The 16016-nt window shown below is 43.5% G+C and overlaps 1 protein-coding gene across 1 annotated transcript; it reads left to right on the top strand.

Moving 5' to 3' along the window:
* Window positions 1-1791: 1791 nt before the first annotated feature.
* Window positions 1792-14890, top strand: efhd1 (EF-hand domain family, member D1). The gene is made up of 4 exons (XM_041047247.1): window positions 1792-2133; window positions 9980-10127; window positions 10825-10959; window positions 11339-14890. The coding sequence occupies exons 1-4, from the start codon at window positions 1850-1852 to the stop codon at window positions 11471-11473; spliced, it is 702 nt and encodes a 233-aa protein (XP_040903181.1). The 5' UTR covers window positions 1792-1849; the 3' UTR covers window positions 11474-14890.
* Window positions 14891-16016: the final 1126 nt, after the last annotated feature.

The raw sequence follows: 16016 nt of genomic DNA, 5'->3' as shown, positions 1-16016 counted from the left end.
ATACGTGGTTATATTTAATTTTTTATCTTTTATTTTGAAGGCTGCGTAGTAAAAACGGAAATGTTTCAGGATAGTTTTACCTCAGTGTGCCATAACACTTTCTATTATTTCATTTTTTTTTTGTACGGTCTATGACCATGACACATCATCAACATTTTCAGAATAAAATAGTCACCTCAGTCATTCGACAGTACTTCAAGGTCGGTTGACGCACTGCCGAGCAAACAGCTGAGAAGTCAGGTGAAACCAGGCTGTATGTAAAAATGACGGAGCACATTCCTCCTGAATATCCTCCTGCGAATGCTTTAGGACCTTTAGATGTTCTCCAGCATCATTCCCATCAGGGAGGTGTCTTATCAGTGAAAACATGCCACATTAAATGACATCAGAGGTCAGAGGCTCTGAGTCAGTGGGTCTGATAATTACATCCAAATCAATTGATCAATCAATCAATCTTTATAAGCAAAATTCAGTGTTTCACAAGAGGATATAAATGACAAAAGAAGAAAAAGCTAATTAAATATAGCTATATATACAGATTAAATATATGCAGACTATTCATACGTTATGTACATATATACACATATGAATACACACTGTGAACTTCTGTGAATTAGTTCTTCTTCTTCATCTTCTTCCAAATGTTTTGAAACAGCAGTTTGCACTCATCTCTCAGTTGACTTGTATATAGATACTGTGTATTGTTCATTATTCCTTTATATGTATGTGTGCGTACACACACACACACATTCATGTGTACTTAAGTATTTAGACAGTTTGCTCAGTACTTAGTTGAAGCGCCTTTGGCAGCGATTACAGCCTCAGACCTTCTTGAATATGACACAACAAACTTAATACACTTGGATCTGGGGATCTCCTGCCAATCTTCTCCACAGACTCTCAGACTCTGTCAGGTTGGTTGGGGACAGTCGGCGGACAATTATTTTCAGGTCTCTCCAGAGATGTGCCATTGGGTTCAAGTCAGATCTGTGGCTGGGTTCCTCAGGGATATTCACAGAGTTGTCCCTCAGCCACTACTGTGTTGTCTTGGCTGTATGCTTAGGGTCAGTGTCCTGCAGGAACGTGAACCTTCATCCCGGTCTGAGGTCCTGAGTTTTCTGGACCAGGTTTTCATAAAGGATGATGGGATGGTATTGAGCAGGTGATGAGCTGTACCTGGTCTCCTCCAAACATGACTCTTAGAATTGAGGTCAAACAGTTCAATCTGGGTTTCATCAGACCAGAGAATCTTGTTTCTCAGTCTGAGAGTCCTTTAGGTGCTTTTAACAGCTTCTATGTGTCTTTCACTGATGAGAGGCTTCGTCTGACTGATCTGCCATAAAGCCCAGACCAGTGGAGTGATGGTTGTTCTTCTGGAACTTTTTCTCATCTTCCCACAGGATCTCTGGAGCTCAGCCAGAGTGACCATCAGGTTTTTGGTCACCTCTCTTACAAAGGTCCTTCTCCACTGAGCAGCACACCAGACGGGACTCGTTTAATCAACTGATCTCAGTCTTCAGACAGTTGATTGGTCAAACTGTGTGTTCTGGATTGGCTGGAACAAAAACCTGCAGCCACACGGCCCTTTGTGGAACAGGTTTGACACCTATGCCCTATGTGAATATTACACTGATCACAAATGTGGAACCGGCTCTACTGAGGAGCCCTCCTCAGGAAAGAGCTGGGATTGCAGCTGTGTAGAGATGACCCTCTTATTCTGAAAGAGTGCGACCGGAAGCTCTGTTGTGTGTTGGGGGGCGCCTCTCAGGCAGCTAGACAGTGGTACTTGAGGCGGCTGTCAGGCATCACTGGTTCTTACTGCCTCAGGGAGCAGCGTCCCACCTGCAGCATGGCATCTGAAGAGCTGGCTCGGAAGCTGCAGTCTCGACTGGCCGCTACGGAGGAGGCTGAGCCGAGGCCGGAGCCCGAGCGGAGCCCGGTCCGACCCAAACCGCGGGAGTCCGAGGCACCTTGCGGCGACTCGTCTTCCGAGCTGTCCGCCAAACTGACCCGCAGGATGGACATCAACGAGGGCAACGCTGCACCTCGACCGACCCGCGTCTTCAATCCCTACACGGAATTCAAGGAGTTCTCCCGCAAACAGATTAAGGACATGGAGGCGATGTTCAGACGGTAAGACCGGGGCTCACGGCTCTTTTGTTCGTCCGTGTACAGTCGTCGGTTCGCAGCGGTCCGACATGTTTACTGGCGGTGAGGGGATTGGAGGCTCATGATGAGATTAGACTGCTGCTGCTGCTGACGTGAAGCCTCCTGCCACTGCTCACTATCAGCTGCTCCCTCATTGTGTCCATCAGTGTGTGTTTGTGTGTGTGTCCTGATCCCAGCCCTGACCACCTCCTGTCAAACCGAGGCCTTTAGACTTACCAACAACGTATAACTGACCTAAAGTATGCGGACAGGGTAGCGGGCCACGCACTGTACGTCAGTGAAAGGCTCGTGCTCATCAGTGATCAGATTGAAGTCAGCTGTTTGTGACCCTCTGTCTCCTTCTCCCCACTGTCACGCTTTAGAGTGGCTTCTGTAGATGGTTTTAATGATGGAGGAAGGTGATTCTTAAGGACTTAAAACTGAATAATTTGGTTTATAACATGTCAGAAACATTTATTCTATTTTATGACTTTTTAATTTCCTGTTATATTTGAGTTCTGCCACAGTATAATCTTCTTTTCTCCAGACAAGATATCATTGAATGAAGTTTGGAAGCTGTAGACCATCATTTCTGTTGAACTAGGCGTGCTGGAGAATAAACATCTTGCCTTTTTCCCCCTCTCATATAAAGGTGGAGATGATTTAATGCAAGGTCACATTCATAGACTGTAGTTGACAGTAGGAAGGATTTGTGTGTGATTTCTATCACGTTTGATAACTATTCGTTGTGATTTTCAGTCCTCAATAAGTTATTAGTTTGATTCCATGTAATTATTGTATTTTACCTCCGTGTGCTAACTGCAGTGTTTGTTCAGAGTGCTGTGGTCCTGTCTCTGCTCCCGATAATCACATCTGTGTCTGTACTTTGACCTAATTATCACATTCCAAGATACACTTCTTAGTTTTGTGCTCTTCATAAGGCTACAGATAGTGTAGTGATTAAATTAGCGCATTTCTTCTCTTCATTATCAAGTGCAGACCTCCCACAGCAGCCCCCCCCCCCCCCCCCCCCCCCCCCCCCGACCTCCCCTAGCTTTCTAAATAACCTCCCTTCAGTGAAGATCTTATCAGTGGACAGATGAGTTTTTTATTACCTCTCCTTGATGCCATCATGACTGGGTAAAGCTGCATCTTGTAATCTTGTAATTGACTGGCCGGTTTATGGCTCCCTCTGTATTTTGGGACGATTTGGCTAAAAATAGTTCTGGTGTGTGTGTTATCATACAAGCTTTTTACACTCCTTCACAGCAAGTTATAAGACGCTAAAGGCGTGTGAATACGCTGACATTTGTCAGGGCAGTGTGGACTGATGTTTCCATGCCACTGGCTGGCACTGCTAAGCCTGCCCTCTCTGACTCACATGTGGTCATGTGACCTGTTAAAGCTCATTTATGCCCAGTGTTACATACATATACAGATACAGATGGAGCCTTATGCCTGTACTCTGCATTCATTTTGTCCATACTCGTGCATGTTTACAGATCAAATGGAGTGGTACCACAGGACATGGTGGGGACAATAGTTCAAGCGAGACATGATCACAGGAGATGACGAGGAAATTTTTAAAAAAATATGGTGGAACTTTTTGAGGAGAGGTTATGTGAGTTGGTCAGAAATTTTAAACATCTATATGATGTTATTTCATCTGGCACAGGGACAAGCAGTTATTACAGAATGGCTGCATGAAGACTGGACAGGAATTGTGTGAGAGGAGGAGAATCAGTAATGAAAAACATCATTTGGTGCTGCCCTATATAAGAGTCACTGTTGCCATTTATGGAGTTCAGTGTGGATAAAATCTTATATCACAGTAAGCCTTATGTAGTTTTAGATTGTACTGTTCATGACATAGTAAATTTACTAGAACTTCAGCTGGAAATTTCCTCAATAGAAAAGCAACATCTGTGCTTCTTCCTTCCATCAGGCCAAACAAGGCACCCACATACTTACTGCATGTAATCCATACAGTGTGTTCTACACTTCCTGGAAACGCCTCTGAAGGGAGGCGTCAGATGTCTGAACCACCTTAACCACCAAGATAAACACCGTTTTTTTATGAACTTGTTCAGAACTTTATCTCTTCCTGCAGCTTTTCCTGGATTTACTTTGAAAATGGCCTGTATCACTTAAGACACGCGTGTCCAAAATCTTGCCAGTGTGGTTGTCATCATATAAATCATTCATCAGTCCATCCTTTCCCAGACAGATTTTGAAAGTGTAGACAAATCTTAAAAGGATGATTCTGGTATTGCAAAATTTTGGCCCTGATTTTGGCCCTGATGGCCTTGATAGAGACAAAACTGTTTGGGATCTGTCCAAAACCGAGCGAGAACGCCATAATCAGCAGCTGCAAAACAACTGCAGTGTAATCACAACCGACATTTGTCTGCAGCAAAGTATGCCTACAATGATGTGAATGCTTGTTTTGCCACTGACAGGTTCAGATTGTTATTATGAGTGTAGGACAACATTAAGGATAAGATTTCTGCAGAGACGGACGTGTGTCTAACATGTAACAGAAGTCTCGCTTTGAAATCTCGTGGGGGAGACGAGTTTTTGCAGGAAAACAAGGGTGGAGGGAGGTTACAGAGTTGGAGTACAGAAAGCGTAGATCACAGTTATCTACTAGATTAAAAAAAATACAAACAGTGGTTTGTGTTTGTGTGCTTTAGAATTGTGGCAACAAAATGGCCACTCTTCACCGATTGCATCACAGGGACAGGGGCACGATGAGAGTGCCCCTGTCCTGAAGAAAGATGCTGTTCTCACTGCAGAGACATCTGCTGCAGATAGAGTGGAGCTAATGCTATTAGCTAAAGTTATTTCGTTGACCTGCCATCAGTGCAACATAAAAACATGGCAGGACAACGGTAAAAACAATCGCTCAGTAAGCCAACAGTATGTAGTCAGCAAAAAAGTCAGTAAAAGAAAAGATATGATTGGCGGTTGCGATATCTAGGGCCCTCAGGCTTCTTGACCTTTGTCCCGTTAGCGTTGGCTTGGTGACTGTGATTGTCCTTTCTTGAGACTGTCCTCATTGTTTGGACTCTCACTGAATTCTCCTCAGATGGAGGGTCTGAAGCTGGGGTTGTAGCAGGGTCTGTGAATGAGCAGTAGACGGTGTTGACTCCATCCCCAGCACCGCCTGGTCTTGAATCTCCAAACGTCTTTGTCCTGAATGAGATTGAGTTCCCCGGCACATCTCTGATCTCTTTGGTCTCGCTTCTTTTGCTGCACTGATCCCATTCACACAGTCAGTCCATGTTCCCACGGGCCGCCTGCTGACCCACTTTCCCAGCTCAGAGAGCTTTTCAACACTTTATCAGGCTGTAATGAATATCACCGTGATTCTATTAATACGATCGAATTTTGAGTTGTTCAGGGCAAGTGTGCAGTATTGTCAGGTTGGCCCATGTATCCTGACTGATGCGCCAAAGTCAAATTGAGCTTTCAGATAGATTAGTGTTTTCAGGTCATTGAGCAATAAGAGCATCTTTTACCCTGCATTACCAAACTGCAGTGTGCTGCTTTATTGTACTGTATGAGAGATCCGCGTGAGCGGAGCTCAGCTGAATGGATCATAGTGCAGGAGACAGAGAAGAACGCTAGCAGGAGCGGTGCGTTCCCTCGTGCCAAAAGCTCAGCCATCTATTACTAACAAGGAAGCAACTGAACAATGAGGCTCAGTCCAGATTGTTGCAGGCAATGTGGCATCACCTCCCTCTGACACGAACGACTAAACCTCGACTGATACAATATGTGGCTCAGTTTCTTACCCTCCGTGTTCTGTGTGCTTGTTTTGCCTGTGCACGGTATTTTTTTAGCCATCCCACTCCATTAAAGTATTTTAACGGTTCCTGCTTTTCCTTACTGATAGATTTCCATTTGTGTGGTTTGTCAGTTTCTCCTTGTAACCGATGTTTTTTCTCTTGCTCCTTCTGATCATTCCTGCCTTATTCTTGAGAAAATGGTATATCACCTGTGAATTATTCATTTAGACTGCCCCTCCCACACCTTGCCCCCATGTCGGTTTCCAGATAATTAAAAATTTCGAATTCAAACTTTAGCTTTTAGGGAGTGTGTGTGTGTGTGTGTGTGTGTGTGTGTATGAGCAGCACATCGTGACACTGGAGAGGAAAAACTCTCTTATGATATTCAGTCTTATAATAGGCCTAATAATAATATTTAATGAGACAAAAGGGGACAGTAGGTGGCCCACTGCCACAGATCCACTTGTGTGTCAAGCTTCAAGTCAGTCGGAGCTGTGGTGTGAGGGTGTGGCCTTTCCAAAGCCTCATTTTTGAGACTTAATTACAGTGCCACCATCAGGCTGATTGGTGTGACATTTTTGTGAACATCATTAATAGTTGTGGTGTCAAGTTTCATGTCTCTAGGTTGTTCCAGCTCACGGCAAATTGAACTACCGCTTAAGATAGCATGTTCATGAGTCAACACAGATCTTGTCCTCCAGAGGATGTGCACCAGACTTGGTGAGATTCTGTCCACCAGGTTTTAATTTACATGTTTTTGGTTTTTTTTTTGGGTGTTTGTGGTGCCCCCTGTGGGTCAGGCTCAAAATGCTTTGATAGTCCTATTCCCAAACCAGAACTGAAGAAATGTACCAAGATGGTAGATGGCTGGTTATGACGACTGGAAAAATCCTTAATGAGCCATGGCCAGTATTGTTGACTCTTCCTCCCCATGCAATGATATTTTGGCTGACGATGGCCATGTTTTGAGCTTAATCATTTATAATAGAACTGTGTATATCAGACCGCACAGGAGATCCAAACAGATGGTTTACTTTTTTCACATGATACATATTAGCTCATAGTTATTTAAGCTAGTTGTAAAGCTATGACGTCGTTTCATCCACTGCGTCTGCAGTTATTAGTACAGATGTACTAAGTGGCCAAGAGTAAGTACAGCTGATTTGGCCTTCAGCACAATGACCAAAGTAAGCTGTAGTGCACTAAAAGCTATTTCTTCTTCTTGTCTCTGAAGATAGTTCTTTATGACTCTGGTGGTGTGTTTGGGCTTGTTGTCCTGCTGCAGAAAGAATCTGGGACTGATCAGTCTCCCCGATGGGACCGATGATGGAAGAAAAGTCCAAACGTCGAACGCGCTGTAAATAAGCTGACAAACTGGCTTAACCACAGAGAGTGATGTGTGTGTTTCTAAATGTATCTGTCTTCTTTTTTTTCCAACAACTTTATTTAGTTTGTACAAAGTGATATGAGAACATGAAGGATAAAGAAGAATAAGAGCAGGGGTTGAGTCAAAGTGTTGTAGCAGACCGTAGTCTTGTAGCTGGGTGTTGGTGAGCACTGCCTGTGTGCCCGTGACAGTGATGGCTGTTGTGCTCATGGTCAGATGGCAGCAGGGGGAACACCCTGCTTCAGCATGCCTCTGGCATTCCTGTGCTCCCACAAAGAAGAGCTAAACTAGTCCACAGGGGCCTTTGTGTTCCCAGGACTGGAATGCTGTGCCAGGAAAGGAACCAACCCACCACCACCAGCCCCCTGCCCCGGCTGGAATCAGTACGTCAATGCAAATTAATGGGGTCTTGTGATTACTTTCAGTGATTACACCTAGAGTTAGTTAAGTGTAACTAAATGCAACTAGTTACTTCTACAGGGAATCATAGCTGTGTAGCAGGCTGATGATCAGCTGTTGGTGCAGTTGTCACATTGCTGATACAAACTGCAGTTGTCAGATACACACTAATTAGATGAACACTGCTTTGCTTGTGTTTGCGTGTGTGTGTGTGTGTGTGTGTGTGTGTGTGTGTAGATGCTTGCAACAAAAAGTCCCTACATAAGCCTGAGGGCTGTAATGTTGCTGTGTGTTTCTGCCACAGTGTCTTTCTGGTGTGATGTTCACAAAGTGAAGAGAACAAAAATATACGTGGCTTTCAGAGGGTTGACAGGGGTTCACGTCACATTGTGTGCTTCAAGCCATCATTGGCTGATTCAATATTTAACCAAGACCACAACCTTCACCATGCTGACCACAGTGTTTCTCTAACCTTAACTAAGATTAGATCAGATGATATTTGCTTTCCATTCATGCATTCTTCAAATGTTTTTTATTTTATTTTATTATAGTATTATATCATCTGGTCAGCTCAGGTCAGGCTGCACTCTGAGATCTCAGGATAAGCTCAGCTCTATCTACATCAGGAGACAGAAGAAGTGGTTTAGAGACGCATACCTATCTAGAGGCAGTAGAGAATTTATCAGTCATTTTTAAAACTTGTGAAATTTGGTTTTTGTCTTGAAGAGAGATTGTTGCATCAGCTGCAAGCTGTGAAATTGTAGTTTCTTGATTGCACTAACCCTGGGCAGCTTATCCCACACACCTCCACAGACTCGAAGTCTGTACTCCTGTTATATCAGAAGCTTTTGCAACTGATTTTCTCACATTTCCCAGAACACTGCTGTCCCGTGCCACATGTCCCGTGCTGCTCACCTCAGCAGTAGTTATTTTCATATATCTATTTTCTTCCTTTAAGGCCCTTGTGGATGAATCAGGTTCATATATATCGTAGCTTGTCGGAGGGGCGTTTGCTGCTACAAGAGCTTGTACTGTAGCAACAGGGCTACAATACAAGGGCTCACATTTTCTGTTAGAACAGGAACAGCCCTGAGGATGGTGTGTGTGTGTGTGTGTGTGTGTGTGTGTGTGTGTGTTAGCTTCCTTGGCCTCAGTTTTTCCTTTCTTTGGAATGGCGCTCTAACTTGGAACAGTTGGTAGAGGAGCGGCAAGTTCTCCATCTTCCACGGAGCTAGCTCCACCCTCGTTGTTTGGATCGCTTGTATGCGAATCTTGCATAGATGAATTTTCTCCATTGGACATACTAGCAGAAGACATCAATTTTAGATTAGTCCTCTTCAAGGATGTCCAATATTTTAATTGACAGATGTCAGATAGAATAAAGTTGAGTCCAAACTGCCAAAGTACTCAAAACCACCTCATGATGACACAGACACACACACACACAGACTCACAAGGTGGAAACACACTGTGAGGTGCTGCTGCTGCTGCTGGGAGAAGGTCCTGGTGGCACTTTTCAAATAGAGGACCTGGAGGGAGGAGGTCCTCTTGGCCCTCTGAGGGACTGGAATTAAAACAATGGCTTTGGTTCCTGGCCTGAACAGATTAGTCTCACTCTGGGGTTAGAAGCCTGATACTTTAGTATGTATTATTCACACACACACAGACACTGCTGAAAGCTTCTATAAATACTCTTCCTATCAGACATAAGTCTCTGTGATAACAGCTGTCTGGTTGGCTGCTGGAGACTCTCACAGTCACATGGTCATGGCTGGTATTCTACCTCCTAGATGCGCTGTTTTGTCCTAACGTGGGGCAGTGACAGAGGGAGAAATCCATGGTAACAGCTCCAGCAGCGGTCTCAGGTCTCATTATCTCAGACTGGAGCCACAAGCTGGAGCTTAGGGTTTTTTTTGTTTGTTTGTTTTTAGGTTTTGTGGTATTCAGGGTGATGTGGTAGAGTGAGGAAAAGTGGGAGCAACATTCATGTAGACTTTCCATGGACTGGTTTTAACACCGAAACCCAGGTCAGGTATCCCTGGATTACTGGTTTTGTAGATAAAGTATTGATACCAGTATCAACAAATGTTAAAGCACTGCCCTGCACCCTATCCATAAGAGTGTATGTGAGTTTTGCTACAGTGACAGACCATGAAAACATAATGACTATATGAGTTACTACCGTGTTGTGTTTGGCTGTCATCCAGCTCCCAGCCCTGCTGGACCTGACGCTGTGTGGGTTTGTGCTTTGTAGGTATGACACCGGGAAGGACGGCTTCATTGACCTGATGGAGCTGAAGCTGATGATGGAGAAGCTGGGAGCTCCACAGACCCACCTGGGCCTCAAGAACATGATCAAAGAGGTGGATGAAGACTTTGACGGCAAACTGAGCTTCAGAGAGGTGAGACCTCAGGACGGACTGCCGTGTGCTGGTACTGGACTATGTGGGCTTCAGTCATACCACAAGTTATTTCACACATGTGGGGCGAGTCATTAAATATTAAATACAAACCTTATCATGCAAAGACTATCACCCACATAATAAACCCACATATGCAACCCTGGAGAGAAGGAAGCCCTCATGATGTGTGTGTGGGAAAACACTGACATTTACCATCAGTGTAGCTCATTTTTACACTTTTATATAACAAGTTGAGATGTTAATGTGTGCAGCTGTGTGAGGAGGAGGTGATGAATAATTCTAGAAGAAAGAGAGAGATGATTGGTACACAGCATCTACAGCATGTACGCACCAACACAGCAGAAGTTAACCACACATGACTTCATCTGTGGATGTTGTTTTATAGACCTGCCAGTCACGCTGCAATCAGAACCAAAGGAACAAAAAAAAAAAAACAAGTGTTAACCGTTCCTCCTCCTCGGTGAGCTTCTCCTTCTGAGATGACTCAGTGCATCACCCGCCTGCAGGTGTTGGAGGAGTAGAATACAGGTGGGAAATTGTGCTCTGTTCATGGGCGAACAGAGGATGAAGGATGACGCTGCAGAGTGGTGAACTGCAAAACCGAGTTGACATTTACAGTTTGTGACACGACCACATCAAGAAAAGGTGTGACTGTGTTTGAACCATCTTCCTGCAGTTCCTGCTGATCTTCCGCAGAGCAGCAGCTGGAGAGCTGCAGGAGGAGAGTGGTCTGATGGCTCTGGCCAGACTGTCGGAGATCAACGTGTCCACTGAGGGAGTGATGGGGGCCAAAGACTTCTTTGAAGCCAAGGTATGATGACAGCTTGTACTGTGGGTTATCACATACTGACACTGACCTTAGTTTGACCTCGGCTTCTTTAAGGCCGTGTTCTCTGATTCATGGGAACATTTTGCTTACCACATCACTGCCAGAGACAAATCAGCAGTGGAAGACACAGACTTAGTAAAACAAAAAAATCATTTTACATTTCCACTACATAGATGTATGATGAGTTAAACACTGAGTATCTGGAAAGAGACAAAGATCCCCTGTCTTTAACTGGACATGTAACAGAATCATGGCTCTGCAGTGCCATGAAAAAGGATGTGAGAGAGGTCAAACCTCCTTTAGCAGCAGTAACCTCAGACCATCTCCTGCAGTAACACACTGTCTTTTTGTGTGTCGACAGATGCAGGCTCTGTCTCTGGGCAGCAAGTTTGAGGCTGAGATCCGGGAGGAAAAAGAAGAACGCAAGAGACAAGACGTAGAGAAAAAGCAGAGACAAGCGGCCTTCAAGCAGCTGCAGTCCACCTTCTGCTCTTGACCCACATCAGGAGGCAGATAACAGTCCTGACAGGCACAGTCAGTGTAACCCAGATTTTAGAAACAGCTTCACACTCCACTTATACTTAAACCAGTGTCTCAGAATGATGACACACTATAACAAAAATAGATGGATTTAAGTGCATACTCACTAAGATACTTGAAAATATCTCAATAACACAACACAGGAGAGGTTCATTCATGCCAGACTTTCTGCAGCTGTTTCATTAAAAAAAACACAAACAGGCGAAAACAGGACTTCAGATGTATCAGGAAATATTTAGTGAACTCTCCAAATTCATGCAAATATCTTAGATTATTGAGCATATTCTGTGGATTTGTTCTTTGTTGTCGAAAAGTTGTGACCTTGAGGCCGTTTGAACTCGTTCAGGTAAAGTGAAGCTGTTACACTATGTTGTTTTGTTTGTGAAACATTTTGAATTTCATGTTCCAGTTTGGTCACATGATCCTGTTTTGTCCTCACCTTCCTAACACTGTTACTGTGAGTGTAATCCAATCAGCATCTACTCCACATCCTGCAGTGCATTAGAAACAGTAGTAACAGATCATAGTATGAATAACTGTGTCGCTATAGTATAATTATAGTAAGTATTAACATGATATTGGTTGGTGGTAAATGGAGCCTTTGTGCGGCTTTGGTCACTGACTTTGGCTCTTGGCCTGTCTGAACATGTACAGTCCCCAGACTCTGGCTTTGATAATGACTGGAAACTCTGAGGGATACACCCCCTCATGCACAGATGAAACTGAGCCACATTAGTAAAAGCACATGCTAAGTTCAAAATGGAGGACAGCTTCCTCTGAGGCACCAGGGTTTCTCACCTGGACTGTGATTCTGTTTTTAGGACCTAAAGTCTCATGATCCCAGCAGTTAGCTGAAACATGGCTCACGTGAGTTTGGCTGTGATGTAGTTTAAATATTCTATTTTCATGAGCATGCAGTGCATGCAGTGCAAGTGAATTACTTACTCTAGAGATTCTTATATATTTGAAATGGGTGTAGCTAATTTTCCATGTAAATAGATGCGTATCAGAGATCTACAGGCCTGCATGTATGATAAGTGACTCAAGGTCCTCCTTCAGTCTGCTGTAGTTAGTGGCCACTGAGTCTATGGATCCACCAAACACTACATCAGTGGTAGTCTACAACACTACACTGGATCCTACATTCCCCATAATGCAATGCTTGGTATCATCTTTGATAAGACCCTCCCTCCCTGGTAAAATGTCCAAACCTGTCAAACTCTCAGTGTGTAGTTTTCTCCTCCACAGCCTTGGAAAACATAATATAGTTATTTTTAAGGCTGAGTGGCACCAGCCATGACTACTAAACTGATGTTGATGTGTAGAATCAGTGGATTGGCTAGTATAGCAGAGGGGGGTGGAGACTGACGGGGAGGGTACAAACTGGAGTTTTTAAGACCCCACAGGCCCATTGATATGACACACCCAGTGGGATTTATCTCAGTGTGCCTGATGGTCGGTCTGATATGGATCAGAATGTTGTGTTGTTGTGAAAGGATGTGTGTTAAGTGAGGGGGTGTGGCCGTGGGAATAACATTGCTTGATGACATGATGAGGACTCAGGGGGACTGCTCCTTCACATGCAGCTGACAAATTGAAATGGAGCACTCAGACAGGTTCCGTCTGTCATGTCATGTTCCCCTGAAAAGGGATTCAACTGTGGGTTGCTATGGCAACACTGTCACAGCACATGACATGGAACAAATCCCAGGAGGAGCCGGTCATATTTTGGTGAGAGAACAAAGTTCTGGTGCTGCAGTCAGAGTCCAGCTGACTCAGAAACATTGGAGACATGCATATGTCTCCACCCTGTGCTCAGGAGTATCTGACAGCTGTTCTCTACAGTAATGAAAAGCAGACTGTGTGTGAACCAGAGCTCAGACTCACACTGAACTGTGTGTGGTCAGTAACACAGACAGTGACACTGACACTAAAAGGAATAGTTCAGTATTTTTGGAAATATTATATATATAATACTTTCTTTCTTCCAGTGGGAGATGTTCAGATGGATCTCACTGTCATGCCCGTGTGTTGAGTCAGGCTGTGGTTAGCTTAGCTTAGTGTTCAGACTGGAAACTGAACCGTAAAGCTCCCTAACACTTTTCTTTTTAGCTTGTTTGCCATTTCTGTGCAGATGAAACAAGGTTAAAACACATGTTTGCCACAGTAACTTGTGGTACTGTTTTACCTCATGGATGAATTACTGCAAAATATAGCTGCAGCACATAACTGTTCCTAAAACCACAAATTGTTGTCTTTACATTTCTGTTTTCTAAACATATTTAACAAATAAGCTGTAACATGTTTATGAGTGAACCTTACAGATGGTGGTTGGAGTGGTTTTTCTCAGTTTGGACAGAGCCAGGATAGGGGTTTCCCCCTGCTTCCAGCCTTTATGCTAAGCTAAGCTAAGCTAACCACGTCCTGACTCCAGTTCTGTACTGAACACACAGACCTGATATTAATGTTGACGGTCACACTTAAAAATGAAAATGTTGAGCTAATTCTTTTTAAATAAAGCTGTTTAAGATGAGAGTGGAGCACCGTGACAGTCAGGAGGAGAAGATGTGTTTGAGTTTGCAGCAGAGGATGTAGTCCACTCTCCTCAGAGAGAAAACCTAAACATCACCATGCTGCTGCTTCTTTCCTTTTTTTTCTTGGCATTAGTGTGCAGTGTTACTTTAGAAGGACAGTGCCACAAATAGGCTATGCATCACATTCACAATACACCAAACCTAAAAGTAAGTGTAAGGATAGCATTTCCATGTTTTCAGCCTGCTCTGTCCTAACCCCGATCCAGCCTATGTCAGAGCGTGTCAGCTTGGGCGACCGAGTCCATCTGGGGATCACATACAGACGTACTGTGATGATATTAAAGAAGTAAAGAAAATGATTCTGTAATATTCCACATCAAAGAACTATAGAGTCTATTTATGTATAACATAATGAAATAACAGAAAAATATGAAAATAAACAAATTTGAAGTTCAGTTCAGTCATGTAAATATTTAATTTGTTTAACAACTTTGGTGTCGTTCAAATTTTAGACCATGAAAATGGAGTCCTGAGCCTGAAAGAGCTGAGAGGCCCTGACCTAAGCAGTGCTTAATGTCAAGTACAGTTCATGTGTTTGGTCCTTTATTTAATCTGTCGTAGCATGTTCAAGTTGTCACATAAAAAAAAAAACTACTGTTGGTACCACAGATCATCTTTACTATTTGTTTAGGAAATGGACAGTGTATTTTTTCATGAATAAAATAATCTATATTGTTATTTGTTTTAGCAGAGACTTATAAGTTGCCAAATATAAAAAAAAAAAGGTCAGTGAAATATATTTTTGGGAACTTGTAAAAGTAGCGTGTTGTTTTACTCCCTGTTGGAATGGAAACGTTTGACTTGACTGCAATAAAGAAATAAATCCATATTAAAAAAAAATACAGAGTCCTTATTATTCATGTAGGAGCATTACTGGGAAATCATTCACTCATTCATTCAAATGAAACATTTTAAATCACAGATTTTAAAGGGCAAAAGGGGGGGAAATCAAAGTGAGGCACAATTACGGAGCAAGCACCTCCACATCTAGAAAGCTTAAGCTATAGTGACTGAAATGAAAAGGTCAAATCAGGAAATGCAATATCTCTGTTAGGACTGAATCACTGAGAAGAAGTCAGTGAAGTCAACAGGATACAGCATCAGGCAGAGCATCACAATATGGAGAGAAAATATCATCTCTGAGTGCTGACAGCATCCTGTAAATAAGGAAGGGTGTGACAGGCCGTCCACACTCAGGGACAGGAGGAGACGCTTTAGAGATGCCCTAACAGTCCTTTTACTGTGGGCCTGGGAAATAAAACAAGGGATAGAGGGGTCACAACGTCGTACACGTCCTGTACTGAGGTTTAAAACGTCGTAAATCCATACAATAGCAAATGAAAGCACAGATTGTATTTATGGAAATGGGTTTAGGTGGCACACAAACTGACACACAAAACATAAAAAAGTGCTCTGAGTAAAGTCATGGGATCTCAGAGTAAAAGCCGCTGAGCCCTCCCTATAAAACCCTATAAAATCAGGCTGATTCCAAATATCTACACAATGGGTCCTAGTTCGGTAGTAAGGCATGAAGCTGAAAAGGGGGAACTGGTTCTGGTACTGGACTGGCCTCTGGACAGATGCTCCTGAAGGAACACGAATCAGTCGTGTTGACTGTCTGTTTGCTGACCGGGCACGTCATGGTCGTGATGATGAAGCTGTAAGCGATGGATGACCACATGATGCTTCTCATGAAAGGCGTGATACCTTCTGATGAGAAGCGCCCTCTACTGATGATACTGACCACTGCTTGATTGTTGCTAACAAACTTACTTGGTACTTATGACACACAACACAGCTTTTACTATGAAAAGCATGAGCTGCTCATGCGAGGGGAGCTTCTGATGCAGACCAGACTGTACTGTTTTACCAGCAGAAAGCCCAAAGTGTCACGTAAATGGAAAT

Source organism: Toxotes jaculatrix, chromosome 9 (genome assembly GCF_017976425.1).
Source record: "Toxotes jaculatrix isolate fToxJac2 chromosome 9, fToxJac2.pri, whole genome shotgun sequence".
Classification (NCBI taxonomy): domain Eukaryota; kingdom Metazoa; phylum Chordata; class Actinopteri; family Toxotidae; genus Toxotes; species Toxotes jaculatrix.
The sequence above is the reverse complement of the archived record's forward strand: the minus strand, read 5'-3'. Positions and strand labels throughout refer to the sequence as shown.